Source organism: Cupressus sempervirens, chromosome 5 (genome assembly GCF_028749045.1).
Source record: "Cupressus sempervirens isolate cs-2001-9-10 chromosome 5, ASM2874904v1, whole genome shotgun sequence".
Lineage (NCBI taxonomy): Eukaryota > Viridiplantae > Streptophyta > Pinopsida > Cupressales > Cupressaceae > Cupressus > Cupressus sempervirens.
Genome location: NC_143122.1, coordinates 912,612,578 through 912,630,398, shown reverse-complemented (window position 1 = coordinate 912,630,398; position 17,821 = coordinate 912,612,578). Strand labels below are relative to the sequence as shown.

At 35.6% G+C, this 17,821-nt stretch overlaps 1 protein-coding gene across 3 annotated transcripts in view; it reads left to right on the top strand.

Moving 5' to 3' along the window:
• The window catches only part of LOC149558876 (Transmembrane amino acid transporter family protein), a 144,292-nt gene that overhangs the window by 21,464 nt on the left and 105,007 nt on the right, over positions 1-17,821 (top strand). For all 3 annotated transcript variants that reach the window (XM_089832889.1, XM_089832890.1, XM_089832891.1), the window contains exon 3: positions 6,153-6,367. In XM_089832889.1, coding sequence (XP_089689015.1) covers positions 6,153-6,367 — 215 coding nt within the window. The remainder of the gene's footprint in view (positions 1-6,152; positions 6,368-17,821) is intronic.

Genomic DNA, 17,821 nt, shown 5'->3' with positions numbered 1-17,821 from the left:
GCTATCATCCTTTTCTATTAGTCCTTGGATATCATCAACTACGTGAGCCATTACCACCTCGCCTCTCGGCATAAGCATTTGCCTTAACCATAGTGGTGCAGTGCATCTCCCCAAATCCGGATTCGGTTTGACCAACAAAGCATCACCAACGGCCTTAGACGCCTGACTTATCTCTTCAATATCAATCGGCCCATCTTCTTCTCTACTAGTTTCTGCCATATTTCCTTGCTGGTTCTCCGAGAGAGGGGAGTACTCCGTACTTTCACTGTAGCCACTTGATTCCGAATCAGAGCTCACCTCCACTGCGGCCCCTTTATCATTCGAATTGACCTCTTGGCTTCTAGCCTTAGTTATACTCTCCCTTGACGGCGCTGCCCGCTGTCTCTTGGCTGGAGGTTCCGAACGTTCTTGGCTTTTCTCTACCTCCAAAGCCCTCTTCTTGCTATTTCTAACTGCCTCCGATTGCCGGCCACTTCCTTCACCCTTCTGTCCGATTGATTCTACTAGACCTTCCTTCGGTTTCATCATCTCATAAGTAAGGAGAACCTTTTGTCTTTGTAGCTTTCTCAACTTGGCATTATACCACGACTCGGTATGCAAATCTACTGTCCTTGTGACTGCCTCCAAGGAAGGATCCTGATGATCGTCCCAATCCACTGGATTCAACTCTGTTCCAACTACTGTCTCATAGTCTTCTCTCAACACACTACGATCATCCTCCAATTGATCGGGAATATCAAGGCCTCTCCATCTGATATCTCTCATCATGTTCACCGACAATCTCGAGAAAGCTAGCTTTCTCATGTGAAAATCATCCTTTGCATTGGCCCAAAAGTCCTCTATAGTGGGAACATGCTTAAATTTGCTTCCATGAGATGCCTTGATAAGACCAACAGGGTCGAATCCTTGCCTTGCTCTGTACCATCCTAGATGATACCACTCCAATTCCTTTTCCGCAGCCTCAAAGGTGGCCCGATTTGGGCAACTATCATTGCCAATTATAATTGAGAAGGAAATGCCTGTTTTCCCCTCATTCCTCATTACTCTATCATAGTGCTCAAGCTGCCTAGCCAATTCCATCAAAACTACCTTGTCGGGCGGTTATCTTGGAAGCCTCTTGGGACAAACTATACTTCCTGCCACTCTAATGTATGTGAATTGCGGGAATTGGATGAACCAACTCCCAAACTTCTTAATCCTTGCTTCTGCTTCCGATGAAAGTCTCTTAGCAGGCGCCCCTTGTAATACCCTTACTGTCTTCATGGCGAATGCATTGCAAAACATCTTGTAATCCTTGTTATTGTGCAAATGAAGCTGCGGATAGCATTCATGCACCAAATATTGCCCCGGCCCATTACCAATCTCTCCTAAGGCCCTAAGTCCCGGAATCTCATACAAACTAGCAATTAAGTAAAACAGATAGGATCCCATGTAGAATTGCCTTTGGTTTTGAACTGTTCTAAGTTGCAACTCTAAATTTTCACTTATGATCCTAGCCCAATCAAATTTTCGTTTTCCCTTTTCAATTTCATCAATGAAGAAGTACATCCAGTTTTCGAATTGCATAGCTTGAGCTAGGCCCATGATCCGGCTGAGAAGAACAATGAGATCGCCATATTCCGGCTTGAAATCTGCCACTGTAAGCCTTGTTGATTTGTTAACTCCTTTCCTTCCTTCGTGTATCCAATTCCGCTTTAGATGTGAGAAGTAGGCCTCTTGGTTACCTTGAAATGATTTGGCCGCCTGATCCACCATTACAACTGTCATGCCCTTGCTCTGGGGAATATTAAATGTCTCTTCAATTGCTTGTTCGCCAATGTTGGCCAACACTCTCTTCCCTTCACCAAAAATGATGGATTTACTGTCTAGATCAAATCTGGATGCACACTCCATAATCAATTCCGGACAAGGCAAAGTAGGAGGAAAAGCTGCTGCATGTACAATTCCGCTCTTGTATATCCTCTTTGCCAAGGGGGATTGTCCTTCCTTTAGTCTGTCCCTCATCCGTATCATGTCCACTGTAGCGATATTAGTATCGGTTATTTTCTTCATTTTGGAGAAGAAGGAAGTTTTGGGCGTCATATCCTCTTTGTCTTTCTTAGCGTTTGCCCGCTTGGGATTCTTACTTGCACTATCATCCTCCATGCTCGTCGCCCTATTACGGGATGGTAGAGTGGTGGACCAAAAGGCAAGAAGAACCAAGTAGTGCAATTCTTAGAAAATAGCGAAAGAATGGATGTCAGCTTAAGCACTCCTTGCAACTCTAGATGATGACTTTCACCTTAACTAATAATCTTACAGCAACTTTTCGGAACCTGGGATATGACATCAAAGAATTACAAATCCCTTTGCAAATTAGAAAACAAAGCCTCTAAGCTTATCCAACACTTGCCTTCTATGCAAAAATCAAACTTTCATATGTATCTCTTCTCCCAACAAAATTGCCCAAATCTAATATAAAAAATTGTAGCCCCTCTAGAAAATCAGAATTTTGTCTTCCACAAATTTCGGCCCCCACAAAATTCGGCTCCCACAAAATTCGGCTAAGCATGAAAAAAAATCTGTCCTTCCACAAAATTCGCCCAAGCAAAGAAGGAGCAAAATCTGTAAAATTTGCCACCTAGGGCACAAATCGCAGCCCACAAAGTGGAGCAAAAATCCCGAAAAACGCAAAAAATCTGGCCCTTAGTCAAATCGCCCAACAATGGCAATGGAGAAATTGCCCAAAAATCGCCAAAAAAACTGCCTTCCTCCAATTTCGCCCAAGTCTGGAAATCTGCCCTTGCTTCAAATTCGCCCAAGCATGAGGAGCAAATGAATTGATGAAAATGAAATGGGAGGGGACTCCCTTTATAGCAGCTTTCACCTTCCTCCCAGGCTGGCCGACTTGGTCCTATAGAGGAAAAAAAAAAAAAAAACAAAATTAAAGCTAAGTTAGTGGCCCACTTTAAATACTTTGCCAAAATTTTAATTTTCTAAAATGAAAACTGCACTTTTAATTTACTAATTAACCACAAATTGCAAAATGAAATTGAATGGTGCCTTGGGGATGCTAAAAATTTCTATTTAATGAGGGTTTGCTAATTAATACATCCTTGAAGTTGAATTTTGGCTAACCAAAAGCCATTTCTTAATATTAATTTACCAATTTCATTAAATACCAAAAGCTTTCAAGGCAAATTTAATCTATTAAAGCCAATTTTTGCAATTTTCCTCTAAATCGATTTTGCTAAATAATTAAAATTTTATGACAAAAAATAAAATTGCCTCTAGAGTAAAAATCGATTTTGCAATTTAACTTCATCTTACAAAATTAAATTCTATTTCACAAAAAAAAAAAAAGATTTTCCAAGAACCTAAGTCTAACGAAAAATTTCCTTATTTGAAAATCATTCAAATTTACAATTAAATCCAAATTTTCAAAAGAAATCGTCTAAGTACAAAATTCACAATCTTATCCTGCCAAGTTGAAATCAATTTTGAACTTATTCGGCCTAAGGATAGAACTGATAGTTCTGGAAAATCAAGTTGAAACCGGGTGAAAAATACATCTAACCTTCTCCACTGGCCCTAAAGGCGATTAAAAAAGGGGTCCCCAAGATTTTGGGGCGATGTGTGAAAACCTCACAACAGTCATGAACAATTGATTGCAGGCCTTTAGAAACAAGACACAGGCCACTGTAATTAAATGTTGGCCCTCCAATGTTAAACACAGATCCCAATGGGCAGATTGCAGGTTCCAAATAATAATTTACAAGCTTCCAGAACTAAATCGCAGACCTCTAGGATGGAATCACAGTCTTCAACAAGAAAATGTAGGTCTGTTATTTCAATTACAGACCACCGAAAACCTCCTACGCTGCTCAGATTTTGCAAATAAACAATGTCCAACAGCACTGGAAGTTAGACACCCAATTCTGATTATAAAATTTGCAGATGGAAGTATACTTAACTCTTCAATCCACATCTCCTGGCAACAGAGAATATAGGAGGGAGAATACACAAATTTAGAATTGCTAGACCAGAATTGATGAAAAAGTTCACAATCGATTTGTCCTCCAAGTTGAAAAACGCTAACTCTAGATTGCAACTCTTCTTAAACACAGGTATCACAGTAGAAGAGGAGAGGGCAAATTATTTACCTCAGCATAATTTGCATACACCAACTCAGAATTTCTTAGAATTATAATCCCAATCTCCCAGATACAGATAATCACAGATAGGAGATTTAACCAATGAAACCACCATACATTAGCAATGACTTCAAACAATCTTCTGAAACTCATAAATCCTCATACTTCAGCAAGGGCACAAAATTCGGAACTCAGGAGAAAGCCACAAAGACAAAAAAAGCAAATATATATTCAAGTGTGTTTTTCCCAATGCAATGAGCTCTCATTTATAATCTTTTGTTGGCCAAAGTTTCCTAAAAAATTCCACTTCAGAAATTGTGGAAGTTTCCCAAAAAACTCAACACTTGAAACTTTCCAACATACTTTTTAGAAATATCTCTCAATGTCATTATTATAATAATATAAATATCATTATAATAATGTAACTTGATAATTATTGAATAAATAAGAGCTCATGCAATTATTAACTTTATTTACTGTCGGTGACAACCAACAGCCAAAGCCACCCACTACACTACCAAAAATAGGCTTACTAAAAATAGTATGTCCACAACTGGGACTCCAGTAACACCCTGTCAACTCACGAGGGTCGCTCTGATGAGCTAACTCCATCAACTGCATAGACTTGCCAAAAATGGGGACATTACATAAGTTATTTTTGAGATGTGATGCAAGTGGCATTACAGTCATTGATGTAGAACTCCTAAGGTCCTATGTTATTTATTTTACATTTCTCCCTAGGTCCTGATGGATTAGTAACTAAAGCTGAAGAATCCTTTTATTTGGGTTGGCTTCCTGTCTTTTTGTACCTAACATGAAATTTGAAAGGTTGCCAAAACATTGAACACCAATTCGCATGCATCTTCTCCAAAAATATTGATAATTTAATGGGGATACAAATTACACGACTGAAAATTGGCAAACAGTAAGCAAATTAGAAAATTTCAATTGATGGGAGGAAATCTGAGTTTTTTAACATAGAGATGTTATCAAAATCATGATTAAACTTGCATTAAATGACTGTTTTCCTCTTCTCACTTATAATGTTCCTGCCAATCTCCACAAAATATGTATAAACTACAACCTGTTGTAGGCTTCTAGCTGTGTTCATTTCACAAGTAAACCGATTTATGTGTTCTGTAACTCTGTTCAATTTTGTGTTAGTCTCTCCTTTCTTTAGCCGTATATTTCTTCTCTCTTTCGCTGACACTGGTCACATTCAGATAAAATTGTTTTCTATAAGTTAATCTGGCTCATAAGAGCAATTTACTGCAGTTATTTCCCTTCTTAGCTGTATATTTCTTCTCTATCTTGTTGACACTGGTCACTATCAGATAAAATTGGTCCCTATGAATTGATCTGTTGTATAAGAGTGATGGCTGTCAGCAGGGCAGAATTTAAATCTTAAATACAAAGATTATTTGAACATATTTTCCCAGCATACAATGCTTCTATTTAATGTCCTGATTTTTCTCAAAGCTCTTGCTATAGTGTTTGTGTTCTTCTTTATTTGCACTTTTCCTCAAAGAAAGTTCCTTATTTGTAAGTCGGCCATGAGATTCTTTCAGTTCCTTTAAATGTGATTCAGTTAATGTTCAACTTTGTGATTGACTATTTTTCTTCATATGAGCTTGATCTATTATCGTTTACAAGAATTTCTGTATTTTCCTTAACCATTCTAGTGATGGTTGCGATTGAAAGAGGATCACACAACTTGTTGCCTACTTCTTTCATGATTTTTTTTTCTTTTCCATCTGTTGTTTTGTTCTTCAAGCCTTTGCAGGAGGGTGCTCCTTCCTGGCCCTTCCGAAATATGTGAGACACCTCCATTGATTGCTTTATCTTGGTTAATTTTTGAATTTCACCAAATGTCAGTTTCGAAAATTTAGAACTTTACAGTTTGTTGAGTTTGTTCTAGTCAAAGGTCTAGATAGCTTCTTGCCATATAATAAAAATTATCTAATGATGCCAGTCTACCCTAAACAGTTGGTTCTTACAATTGAATTTTTCTTTTAGCAGGTGTGAATGTGCTGGCTGGTGTGGGTATTCTTTCTACACCATATACTATTGAGGAAGCAGGATGGATAAGCTTAGTGTTACTGGTTCTGTTTGCTTTAATTTGCTGCTACACAGGCATCCTCTTGCGTCACTCGTTTGAGAAAAAACAGGGCATCTTTACATATCCAGATGTTGGAGAAGTTGCATTTGGGAGATTTGGTCGAATTTTTGTTTCGGTAAGTTAGGTTACTTATTGACATGATGGGCACAAGTTCTATAGGATTTGCATGATATTTCTCTTGATCCACTTTTGTAAAATATTAAATTCAATCTTTGTTTTTATGAATTCTTTAGTTGTTCTAATTATATTTGCTAAAATAATATAGAGTTAAAATCATTGTATGTTTAGGCTCTAACTTATAGCTCATTTTAACTAACCAAATTAGAAGAAAGCGACCTAAATTAAAAATTTAAATAGAGTAATAAGAATACCTCAATTGCAAGAAAATTATTAGAATAAAAGATAGCATCTTTCATCATTTATCCATCATCTCTTTCCTCTTTGTGCATTTTCCTTTCTTTGATATGAACAGGAAGAGGCACTACTTGGTACATGCAAAGACATAGCATTTCTTAATGCTAAGAGTTTTCTCCATGCATCTTTAGTCATTTCCAGCCCATTCCAACTGACCCTATTATGTAGTATTTAAATTAACTTCCATTGCTTCAGAGTTTCCTATCTTTTTTTTATTTAGAATCTCCAATAATTGAAAAATTATGATATAAATTATCTTCTTCTATTTCTCAACTTGGTTTATCCTCTTTACAAAATTATTAGTACTTTCTAGTCATACATTTGAAGATATACTTTCTTGAGTATTTTTCCATTTGGCTTTAAAATACTTAATGTTCCCTGGGGATCCATCACCCTGAAATTCAAGGATTGATCAAACTCTCACCCATTTGCACTAACCCCTAAACTACCTCTTCTATGGGAGATGCTCTTGAGATGTTCCAATGTGAAGAGATATCCTGTGTGCATCTCCCTTGCAGGGGCTGAGTAGACTCAGTACTGCTCCCAGGATAGAAAAGGATGCCTGGGTATCCTTCAATCATCTCGGGGACAGTTGGGAATTTTTCCATCCCATAAAGGCAAAATTACTAAACTATTCCTTTGCAATATGGAAATTTAAGCGGGCTTCCTGCAGTTATCAGCAGTTTCAATCCAAAAGCAGGACTTAAACAAATTTAAGAAATATTCACCAAATTGACGATGCCATTTAGCAAAAGTTATTTTGAATATGTTCAGGCAGGTGCTACAAGCTTTTGACTGCCAGTCATTCAAAGTCTTTTCTTCATGAGAAGTTTGACTGTTACTGTTAGTCTATATTACATGCTTCTAACAAGCATAATGGAATAGAAAATACTAGCAAGTCCTCTCCAAAGGGGATTGCATGCTTAGGGCCACTTTCAATAGCTTTGTTGGGATAGAGATTTTTGTATGTTTCTATGAAGAAATTTTGAAGGATAAAATTTATGAAAGCCAATCAGAATTTTTTTAAAGAGAAAATTATGAAACCCAACTGAATTTAAGGAAAATCAGAAAACACTACTATCGGAAAACTGAAAAAAAAGGTACTTAACGGTTGCACCTAAAAGAACGGAGGCAGCCCAAAACATTCCCAATTTTTTAATTTTCATAAAAAAACCAGAAAATCAATTTCTGGATCTGAAAAGGTTGTTGGAATCACTACTATCGTTATACCAAAAGCTCAAGCTATCGATGAATGTTACAACAGCTAAAGACAAGGATCCATGGAGGTGGTTAAGCACATGTCACAAATCCGTCGGTCTATTATGGACAGAGGCACCAACCTAGAGGGGATGGAAGCACCGACCTCCTAACAATCCCCCCTTAGCATGACCCGAGGGATTTGAACCTGTAACCCAACGCTTTGATACCACTTGCTGGAATCATTGTTGTCATTACACCAAAAGCTCGAGCTGTCAATGAACGTTACAACAGCTAGAGACAAGGATCCACGGGAGGTGGTTAAGCACATGTCACAATTCCATCGGTCTATCTTGGGCAGAGGCACCGACCTAGAGGGGATGGAGGCATTGACCTCCTAATAGAGGTTACAAAAATTTTATTAAAAAATTTGCCAATGTTTTTGAAACCCCATTGATGTGTTAAAAAAATGAGTGAATGAAGAAAATAGAATGATATTGCATTAACAATGAACTCTTGAATAGAGTTTATAGATGGAACTGAATGAGAAAACTAAAAAGAAAGCCTAAATGACGACTAGTTCGAACTAGCTAAATATAATGAGATACTAAAAATATGAAAAAAATTCTAATAACCACAACTATCAAAATTGTGGATATTTTGTAACTGACAACTTTTAAGGATCAAATTGCAAAACAGTGGTTTCAGCCACAACATGTGAGACAGTCTCTTTTACATCTTAGGGAAGTTTCCCTACTCTTATTTCTACTGGAATTAACAAAACATTACACTAAGCTAAAATAGGATGGGACATTCATCCTATTCTCTTATTTCAGATTATTACAATACAATCTTAAAAATATAGTATATTTAACTTACAAAGCATGTGTTGACCCATTAATTCCAATAAATAGATGATTAAACTTAAGAATAGCATTCAACATACCAGCATTTTATGTAACCAAAACTCATGAAATCTCAAAGATTTTCCGTTGCTCCTTATAAGATTTTTGAGAACAAGAATGAAACACATGTGCAACTTAAAGTCTCCAGCATGCCTTTCACCTTGCATACACACTGTGAAAATAAAAGAAGCACAAAGTCTGCAAATTATCTCCATATCTATGTGTTTCACAATAGCTTCCTGTTTGATAAGCATCTCAAACTGTGCAAGATCAAATTTGGAAACAAATAATAACTCCCAATGCAATATGCAATTCAAAGCCTGCAAGATTGCGTTCATATCCTTCTTGATCAAAGCATAAAAACTACAATCAACTCGAAAAAATTTCACGAGTACAATGAGTAAGCAGGGAAGATTTGTCATAAACAGCAATTATCATGATAAGAGGCAGCGCTCATTATAATGCAAGATGAAGTGATCTATTAGTAACAACAATCTTGACTTTAATACTTAGCATTTGGGTCCAGGCCTTGCATAGTGGTTTCTATTTATATTTTAATTAATAAGGGTGTTTAAAAGTACCCTTTGCGAATTGCTGAGCCAACCCAGATTAAGAGAGGATATAAAAACCTCTTTCTTGGAAGAGTCTTATTTTTTAATTTGTCATCTTACTTGAAGTTTGCCTTGATTTAAATTTAACAATTCTTACTAAACTATTCGTCTATTTAATATCTATTCAAAATTTGCAATGTAGGTGCAATTGATTGACTGGGTTTAGTATTCTAGTATTTATAATTTAAGTCTTTTCACAAAGGACTTAGATAAATAGCAATTACTTATGCATTTTTATACCTGGTTTTTTCAAGTAATATATATCTTTGCACTATCATCTCACTGTTGTCTCTCGGTCATACCAAAATATGGGCCCATAGTCCCCTTGAACAAGAAACCCATCCTTGGATCCCCTTGTGAAGCTGCATGGTGCACTACAAAATACCAGTTGAATCTTTATTTACCACTCCAATATCTTATTCCATATTGATTTTGGACCTAGCTTGTTGTACTTCAATTTTTCTAAAATACATTCCTCAATATTTCATACCATCTTACAGTATTGAAACATATAATTATCATCTGGGTTGCTCTTGCGTGATGGGCATCTTGATGTGCTATAAAGTCTTTTATGGGCGAGAGTATCATTTGTCATTGCCCTGTTTGAAATTGCTAGCTGTATAAAGTAATTTACTTGGGAGGTCTATTTTTATCATGGTAAGGGACTGCCTTCTTTTTCATTTGTAACTTAACTGAAAATGTTTTCTGATTTGGTTTTCCCACATATAAGTCAATGTTTCTCTATAACATATTTTAAGAGGTCTTTTTAAAATGCTTTCTAGAAATACGGTAATCTCAATTAAAATGATGGGACCATTCCAGATATATCTATTTGCTATCCTCTATCTAAAAATGAGCTGGTGCTTAACCTTGTTATCACTAGTATGTTATAGAGAAACCTTTAGATCGATACAATTCTATTTGGAGCTAAAGTGGCTGATATTTTCAAGGCATCATTCCAAAACAAAGTTGTGCTCCCTTGCCTTACATTCCATATCAAGTCCTCTTTGATTAACAGTGTGCACATTATGAAAAATATCCCGTTCCTGAGAACCATAAGGAAGAGGCTTGATCTATAAGACCACTTCCAATGGAATTTGTTTTTCAATTTTTAGTTCATGATTATTGTTACTGAAAGCATTATGATTATGGAAGAAACATAACAATAATGAAATGTAGTTCAATATGCTTGAAAGGAACCGTCACCTAAATTTTCACCCCCGGGCTCATTTCAGGTAGAGTCATAGTTATGTCAATCAATGGTGCATTACTTTGAGACAAAACAAGAGTCAGATTTGCAAAAAATTGAAGGGTTACAAAGAAACAAGGATACATATGCAATACATCATTTTGGTCATAAAAATGAATAAAAATCAAGCAACAGCTACAAACTCTACCATCAATAGCAGAGAAGTAAAGAAAGCATTTAGAAGTTTCAAATACCATCAACAAAAGTACATCTACAACAATTGTAAGAGGAAGGAAGTAGAGTTGTTCCTATATAAAACTTTACCCCAAGGTTTCGGATCTAAAGAGAAATTAACAAAGAGCTTCTAGATTTTTGGGAACGATAACAAGCTTTAGAGTTTATTTTTTATTTCTAGAAGTTTGTATTTTATTTTTTTATAATATTTATGAATGATATTTTATAACTTATTTAATATTATTTTAAAAATACAAAATATGGAAATTGGCTTTTAAAATAAAATAAAATATTTTATTTTGTATCATTTAATAAAAAATTATTAAATAATCTATTATTTTTAATGAACATTATTATATTAATAATATTGTTAAGTGATTTAATTATCACTTGATAAATATTATTAATATAAATAATTTTGTTTAAATAATAAATTATAAATTACCTAATAATTGTTAAATAAACGTATTAAATACTTTACAATTCATTACTTAAGTGATATTTATTACGTAAATGGATTATAAGTTATTTAATAATTATGACTTTAAAGTGCAACATTAGATATTTATTTTTATCTCTAAAAGTCAAACAGAGATATTTTGGAGAGTTATGGCAAGGTGTCTAAGATCATATTGAGTGGATTTGAAGGTTAGAAAGTTATTACTTTTCAAAAACTTTTTGTGGGATATTTTGAGAGATAAGAGTGCGTTAATGAGGGGTCTTTATGTTGATATTGTTGAGGCATGACTTTTAGGTCATATTTACACCTTTTTGAAGACTTTTTAAGGGCTCAAAATGTAACATTCCTGATTTTGTTAGGTATACATAGTTGATGGAGTTAGCTCATCATAGCAAACCTTGTGAGCTGATAGGATATTTTGGGGTCTCAGTTGTAGACTTGCTATTTTTAGTAAGTTTATTTTCAGCTGTTGCTGTTTTTGGCAGTGCAATGGGTGGCTTCAGTAGTTGGTCGTCACTTGCAATTAATAAAGTAATAAATTGCATGAATTTTTATTTAGTTATTAATCATTGAATTGCATTATTATAATAATGTTTATATTATTATAATAATGACTTTAAGAGATATTTCTTAAAAGCAAGTTGGAAAGTTTCTAAATGTTGAGTTTTTTGGGAAAACTTCCACAATTTCTATAGTGAGGTTTTAGGGAAACATTGGCCAACGAAAGTTTATAAATAAGAGCTCGTTTCATTAGGAAAAGGCATGCTTGAATATACAATTGCTTTTTTTGCCTTTGTTTCTTTCCCGAGATTACGATTTTCAAATCCCTTGCTAAGGTACAAGGGTTTGATTCTAAGTTGTGCATTGATTCCACAATTGACGTATTGTGGATCAAGTTCTAAGTATTTTACCAATTTTCCTTACTGTGCTCACTGTATCTAAGGAGAGATTCTTCCTGTGGTGGGTTTGAAGGATTTTTTCGAGGTTTTCATTTACCATTGTGCTGAGGGAAACAATTGTAAAATTCCCCGATTGTGTCAACCGTGGCTAGGAGATTTTGGTAAGGATCAACTCTTGAATTGTGGAGTTTATATTTCTTTGCCCAGACACCACATTGGCGGATGTTTAATTCTGGAAGTTTGTATTCTGGTAGATGTAACTGAAAGGGGATTGATGATAGCTTTATATTGGTCCTAATTTTACCTTTTCCCCCTTGCCTTTGGTGTTGGAATGATTTCTTGGGTGGCTAACGTACCTTTGCTGGGGCCTGTAATTTATCTAGCAATCGTGTTGGGGTGTTTGGGAGTCAAGTTTCTGCAACAACTCCTTACACATTAACTACACTTGGTTTCCTACATTACTGTGGACAGTTAGAGATCATTCATTATGCCCAGTCAATGTTCATGTGAGTAGACCAAGCACAACATATAGATTAAAAGGTACCTTTAGTTTGTTAAGGTGTTATGAATTGAAGGAGGCAGATCGGTTTCCAGTTCAGATCATTTGCACTTAATTATTAGAGCCCTTGGCATGAATGTGGAGCCGATGAAAACAAAATTGCATTCCAAAATCTTACTCCAGCATTGTGCAATTTTGAGAATTATGACCAGGTTCTTTAATTTTCTCTTCTGTTTATGTAAGCTCAATTAATAAATAAGTGGTAATTTAGTTACTTTGGGTGGTAAATGCTGGTCATTTCTTTACAATTTATTGCATCCAAAATTCAAACAAAAAAACTATAAGACAATATTTATATTCCACCTCTCAGTATTACTATTGCAAGTTGTGGATTGTGAAGAATAACAAATAGAAGTCTAGCTGGAATTACAAATCATTTCCAATGTTGGATATAATCAGCATAGAGTTGATTTGCATTAGTTACATCAAGATTGGTTGCATACATGCCAAGGCTTAATAAAATGTCAAACCATCCAAATGATATAAGAAATTGGCGTATTAGGAAATTATAGCCAAGTTCGGTTTTTTACACAAAATTGGCCTTGAAAGCTAAATTCCACCAAGGAGTTGCTGTTTGCATTAATGATATAGTTGGATGGAAAAAAGGCATAAAGTATGAGTTGAAGGCTCATTTGTAAGGGGTTCTAGTTTTGTGCAGATTGGGGACTTGTGATATTTTTCAATCCTTCTCCTCATTCTTGCTATATTTCTTGTAACTCACTTTGAGACATGCAGATTTGTAACACCTTTGAGTTGTAATACATATCGTGTGCCTTCTCATTTTCTCTATTATTGTGTACTTAGTGTTGATCCAAGTTCATGTGATGTTCTTTGTCCTTGAAGTTGTATTACATGTTGGTGCCTTTATGCAAACAAATACAATTCTTTACAGGTTATAAGTTGTGTTGGTCCTAAGAATCAGTCTTAGTTTGTGAGAGTCTTCTCCTCCTAAGGATTGAGCTTAGTTAGTCTTATTATAAATTGTTTATGCAAGGATCATGTTATTGGGTTGTGTACTATGGTTCTTGTATTACCGGTTTCTATTGTGTGTTGATTGTTTATTTAGTCTCAAAGATTCAATTACGTGCATCACCATGGTTTTAGATTTTATTTCTATCATCATCGTATCCCTTTTCCTAAAAAGTTTAAATTTAGAAGCTTAAGGTGAAAGCATCTCATAGGAACCGGCCTAGAACTTGAAGATTTACTCCAATTTTGGGTAACCAAAGACTCAAGAGTATTTCAATGTTTCTCGAAATCACTAGGTTTTAGAAGTTAGTCTAGGTGCAATTTTTAGAGATAACAATTTTGGCATGCTCGGTGGGCCTTTTGGGCTGTTTCAGTCCAAAACTATTCTATATATTGTTGTTCGATGTGTAAAAAAGTAAATTCTGCCTTTGGAGGCAACAGAGAGACACATCTGACTTCTCTGGAAAAGTATCTACTAGTTTCAAGCAGATAAAGTGCTGGTATGTGGAAAATCGAACCTATTTTTTCTGGTTTTCAATTACTTTAGTGATTTTCCGACCTATATGAATGTTTCAACATTTCTTATTTTCATACAAGCATGCCTTATCACCCTCATTTCCATGAAATTCTCCCCATATCACATCCTACTAACCTTATCAAGAAGCATATTTTGCTAGTTTTTCCCAAAAGAATATAAAAAATCTTGTAGAAGCGAATATCCAACAAGCTCCATAAGGTTACCAGCCGCCCACCCTGCTCAAGCTCTATTGTAGCCTACTAATGTACATCAACAATCCCAAGAAAAACCATCTCGCATCAAGACAACATGCTTATTCACAGAATCATTTTCAGCATGCTAACAATATGGGCATAAATGACATTTGGTCAAATATTCAAGAGCAGTTGCAGTCTATAGAAAGAGAAAATGAGTATAACATGCGGCAAGATGAGAAGCTTTCCTATCAAGTTTATCAAATCAGAAAGAGATGGAATCACAACAACAACAATATGAGGAATCCCTTGCAAGAGAGATCGATGTAAAAGAAAAGAAGACAAGGTTTTTAATTGCACTTTCCAAAGCTCAAAGAAAGCGAGCTTAGAAGTTAGAGGCTCAATCAGTGTTTTGTGCCCCAAGTCATCCTATGAATGAAGATGTTCCCAAATACAATTTTCCAAATTTCAAACAGGCTCAACGTCTACAATACCCAAGTATATCTTCTAAGTTTGGGATTCCAAGTTTTAAGGGTCATAGTATTACAAAAAGTATAGAGCATCCCTTACATGAGCCCCTAAATGAGCAAAGCCAGCCAAACCACTTCCTTAATCCTCAGTTTGAGTCTGAACTAGATAATAAAAATATGCAACAGTAATGGCAGCCTTCTTGGAGTAAGCATCCTGATTTTCAAATGCCAAATCTTGTTAAGTTTATCTCATGTGAGCCGATCCAAGATCAGAAAGCTGAAAATGAAGCTGAAATTTTTGATAAAAGTGTTAGAGGTTCAAGAGAAGATCCAGGTGGGACAAGAGACGCCAAATTTATTTGTTGAGTTGCCTACATACTTTGAGCAAGATAGTGAACAATCCATATTAGTTGCAAGAAAAGAGGTTGGAGAGGAGGAAGATGTCATGTTTTGGTCTGATGAACTATCCTCTTTTGTTGAGCTAAATAAAGAAGATATGGCCATGGGAATTTCAACTATAAAGTTGCCACAATTGGAGGATATGGATCATCATGATGTTTTTCTGGTTGAAGAAGTTGCAGTTGAAGAGGTATCTTGAAAAGATATGGAAGTTGACCAATGTATGGAGGACCTTTTTAATAGCATTATTGAGGATTTCTGCGAGAGTATTGATGTTAATATGTCAAATGCCTGCTTGGTGGAAGAAAATGCCTCAACATTTGAACATTTTCCTATTGAAGAGGAAGGTCATGTTTTGGATTGTGCTTTCTTGACTAACTATAAAACTTTCAAGCTGGAACCATTTGCTATTAAGAGCTTGAGACAAATTTATAGCTTTAATGAGTTATTAGCGGCCCCAACAGAGGACGATGGTCTCTTGACCATGGAAGAGGAACTTACATGGATGTCAATATTGTAGGACAATCATGATTAATCTAAAACAAAGAAAGATATTGAAGCAACCAACACAGTAAGCTCCAAGTTCATTTTCTCAAGAGGCTGCCCATTCAGATATTTGTTTCAGTTTGAGATAGGCATGGAAGTCTCATTTGTATCAGCACCTAAGCATGAAGATGCTGATGAAAAAGCACAAATGCAGCATGTTAATTCATTCCAAAATGCTAATTTCTTCTATCAACATGGAGAAGTAAGTTAAAATTCCCTCATTCTTTAGGAGATGTTGCATGAGCCAATCAAACATTTTTCATTTTTCCATCTCTTCGTATTTTCCTATATGCTTATCTATCATTGCAAAATAGGGAGAAAAGGAAGCTATTTCAGCCAACTAGTAAATGGTTTTGTTTAGGATTTCTTGCTACTGGTTAATCTAGGATAGGTTAGTTTTCAGTTTTCCCTAAGTGGTATCAAGTACAATTAAGCTAGGTTTAGTTGTAGTTTTCTCGTTTTCAAGAAGTGTTCTAACTTCAAGATATGTAAAATCTAGTGTTACACTAGTGTAGGGGTGCGATGGTGCGGGAACACATTGATACGAGTTTCGGGTGCGGGGAAAAAAGGGGCCTCATTTTGGGGATGGTAGGGGGATGGTAGGGGTGGGCAGGGGGTTGCATAGTATATATATATATATATATATATATATATATATATATATATACACGACTGAAAATGCTAATTATGAAATGGTACTTCAATATAACATACCAAATTGTAATATCCCCATTTTTAGCAGGTACTTGCAGTTGGCTAAATTAGTTCACCATCGCAACCCTTGTGAGCTGGAAGTAGGATTTCAAGGTCTTAGTTATGTGATTATAGGCTTTCCAACAACCTATGGTGTGTTTTGGCTCCATTTGAGGGACTTCCTAATCATAGTAAGTCAAATTGTTGCTTCCAATGAGCTCAATTGATTTAGAGGAGTTGGGTGATGCTCTCAATTTTTATTTCGGGCTTCAAGAATCTTGAAGGGAGCATCTATTTATAATTAGTCACCCAGTCATGTTCATTCATCGTCTATCATCATTAGGATCACTTTGGTGTTGTCAGATTTTGATTTTGATGCTTCTTCAATTGTTTTCACAAGATGGGTGAATTGTGATTATTATTCATCTAAGTACACTAATGTTGCTATTTTCGTTAGTATTGTTGGTTGGTCACTTCAATATCATATCTCGTTGGAACCGGGACGAAAAGTTTTAAATCATGGGAACAAGAAACAGTGGCCTTGCATGTCAAAATTTTAAGTTATGAAAGAAAATGTCATTTTTTAGAGCCAAAAGCAATTAATAAATTATATTAATGACACTTTATTATATTTTAATGTTGTAGAGTAAGCTTCGTAAGTGGAGTTCTTTTGGGAAATCGGTGCCATTTGGAGATTATAAATATGAGGACATTTGATGAGAAAAGCATTTGATTATTTGTTTATCTCTTTGCTTTGTTGTCTCTATGACAATTCTGAGTTTGTGGTTTTGTGCCCTTCTTGAAGTAAAAGAGTTTTGGTTATGAGTTGTGCTTTGATTCCATAGCTGAAGTATTGTGGAAATAATTTTGAGAATTATTTATCTTCCTGTAGCTGGAAGAAATCAATTGGGGTTTTAGCTTCTTGGCTGTAGCAACTGTAATTAAGAAGCAAATTGGAGATTGATCAGTTCTTCATTGCATGGCTAATGGGAATTGTGACTAGGTTTGATCATTCCTACCTACGATTTCATTTGGAAGATTACTATGCATATCTGTTGTTGTCGTCTACCTCCCTATGGTAGCATTTGATTTGGGCTCTATGAGTTTTTCTTGGTGGCTTCAAATTGGTTTATGAGCCTTGCGGTTCATCTTTGAGGGCTGCGAGTTGATATCTAGGTCTGCCATAATATATTTCACACCTGTACTAATGTCTATTGGGCTTGCAAATATTTCCTAAGTGCTACGGTTTGAAGTCTAGTGCATGCAAATTGTTCTTACAGGGGTGGTGTTGACTTTTGTGTTTATCGCATAGA